The sequence below is a fragment of the Pyrus communis genome, chromosome 11 (assembly GCF_963583255.1).
Source record: "Pyrus communis chromosome 11, drPyrComm1.1, whole genome shotgun sequence".
Classification (NCBI taxonomy): Eukaryota; Viridiplantae; Streptophyta; class Magnoliopsida; order Rosales; family Rosaceae; genus Pyrus; species Pyrus communis.
The window spans coordinates 20,309,664-20,311,846 of record NC_084813.1 but is presented as its reverse complement, the minus strand read 5'-3'; the positions used below and the strand labels follow the sequence as shown (position 1 = coordinate 20,311,846).

General features: G+C 35.5%; 1 protein-coding gene across 1 annotated transcript; it reads left to right on the top strand.

The window, feature by feature from the left end:
* The first annotated feature begins 451 nt into the window (after positions 1–451).
* Positions 452–832, top strand: LOC137709170 (cellulose synthase-like protein H1). Its single transcript, XM_068448283.1, has one exon. The coding sequence runs from the start codon at positions 452–454 to the stop codon at positions 830–832; it is 381 nt and encodes a 126-aa protein (XP_068304384.1).
* Positions 833–2,183: the final 1,351 nt, after the last annotated feature.

Below are 2,183 nucleotides of genomic sequence, written 5' to 3'. Positions count from 1 at the left end.
TTCATATCTTTCACATCATATTGTGATCAATGGTCTAAGCAACATCCGTTTCCGATCATATGAACTACCCAATTTCCACCAATGCTATGCTCTTCTCCCAGCTTATTGCATCATTATCAACTCAGGTTTCTTGCCAAAGGTACTATTAATTAATTAGGAGGAGTAGCCACAAAACGTGGTTTATTTTAGGATTAGAGACATTTCTAGTCTAAAATTTAGGTTATTATGTTCTCTCAAAATGGCTTCTTTTGAATTTTGATTCGGATACAGTCTTGGTCGTATTTGTCTAATAGGCGTTCGCGTGGTAGGGTTTCGATCCCTTAATGCACTTATAACATCCAGTTAGGTTAAAACGACCAAAACCAGTAACGTATTAAACATAAATTTTCAATTCTCCAAGGTGTGTTTTGGATGATTAATTATTAAGCAAGCATAAATTTGAATGTCCAATATGCAGGTGGAAGAGCCAGTTCTCATAATGTTTGCTGCTGTGTTTCTACCTTCGCTCAGGCCAATCAATCACTGCAAATTTCTGAGAATGGGTTTCACAGGAAAAATATCTTCAGCAACTTCTTTGTTACTTGGACTCGTAACTTTTCTTTTCAAGCTTTTAGGAATATCCCTGGTCACATATGAAGTCACACAGAAAGACCAGCCTGCCCATTCTTGTGACTACGATGAAGCGAATGCTCGTAGGTTCACATTTGATGAATCTCCAATGTTTGCGCCAGCCACAGCCCTATTGTTTCTGCAATTGACAGCGCTGGCTATGAGCTTGTTTGGGATGCAACCACTGGCTATGGTTCACAAGGCACAGGACTTGGGGAAATAATGTGCAGTGTTTTGGTGGTGAATGCTTTTGGCCATTTGTCAAAGGACTGTTTGGGAAGTGAAAATATGGAATTGTCCACTATATTCAAGTCAGCTATCTTGGCCTTGCTTTTCATATTGTATTCCCTTATCCTCTAAGAGCTAGATAAGCTTGGCTTTTGCTATATTTTTATCTTCCTTGGAGTAAGAGCTAGCTTATTGAACAAAAAAGATAGGCCTATTGAGGCAGATGATAAACCTGTTAGAAGTTCAAATAAAAACATGATGTCAATGTTTGTGAGCTGCTTGATGTCAATGTTTGTGTGCTGCTTGATGTCAATGCTTGTGTGCTGCCAGCTGCTTTTCTCTCATGCAGCTGAACCTGCCAAAATGGAGGTTTCCGATGATTGCAACCAGTAAAGTTGCTGCAATGTGTGTGTGTGTGAAAAGTCTAAAGTTACTACAAAGTGAGTGTGAAAGGATGTAAAGACTTTGAACACTTTTATTTTGTTAGGTATGTGTTAGTCTTTGTTTGTTTTAAAGAATAGTTGTTGAATATGACTTTTGTATGGATAGCATTAGAAAGTCTTTATAAAATCTCTATAAAAGAGATATTTATGTATGTTTGATATTCATTCCATCCACAAGGAATCAAAGTGTTATCACTGAAGCTTGCTCTTCCTATTTTTTTTTTTCTTTTGTCCAATTTTATTGAGAGTGAAAGTGAGAAGTGTGATAGAGTTAGTAAACTTATCACTCATATATTTTGGTATTGAGTTAGTAAACTTTGAATACCAACAAAACCGGTAAGAATTTATGTTATGTTTACTTTAATAATGGATTGGTTATCAAGTAATCAAATATATGGCATTACCAGTTGTTTATGATCATTGATCATACCCAATCGACCAATCATTCATATCTCGTGGTAATTATACAGACTACTCTAACCTATAGTTTACACTGCCCTTTTTATAAAAGCAAATCTAATCATACCTTTTTTTTTTGCGCTAATCAAATTTTACAAATACTTCTTGTTTGCTACGCACCTGTTTGGGGTGGGCTTCTCTACTAACCCCGAGAATGAAAGCATGCTTATTATGATCTCACCATAAAGTGTAACAGATCTCTCACCCTCTTAATTTATCCTTTATATGCAGATAATTACTTTAAATTCTGTTTAATTATATAATACGCTGCAAGGCTCGACCATAAAATATGCTACAACATCTTGCCACTTAATTAATTAAAGGCTTTTTAGTCAAAATGGTTTGCATAATACATAATTTTGGTCATTGAGATTGAAATTCAATAGAAGTGGTCTCTGAGATTGTCTATCATCCATTCATTGGTCATTTTGTTAAAAAAAATCT

Bases quoted from the DNA above. Each gene is read 5' to 3' on its own strand.
- LOC137709170 (XM_068448283.1), top strand. From the start codon at position 452: ATGCAGGTGGAAGAGCCAGTTCTCATAATGTTTGCTGCTGTGTTTCTA.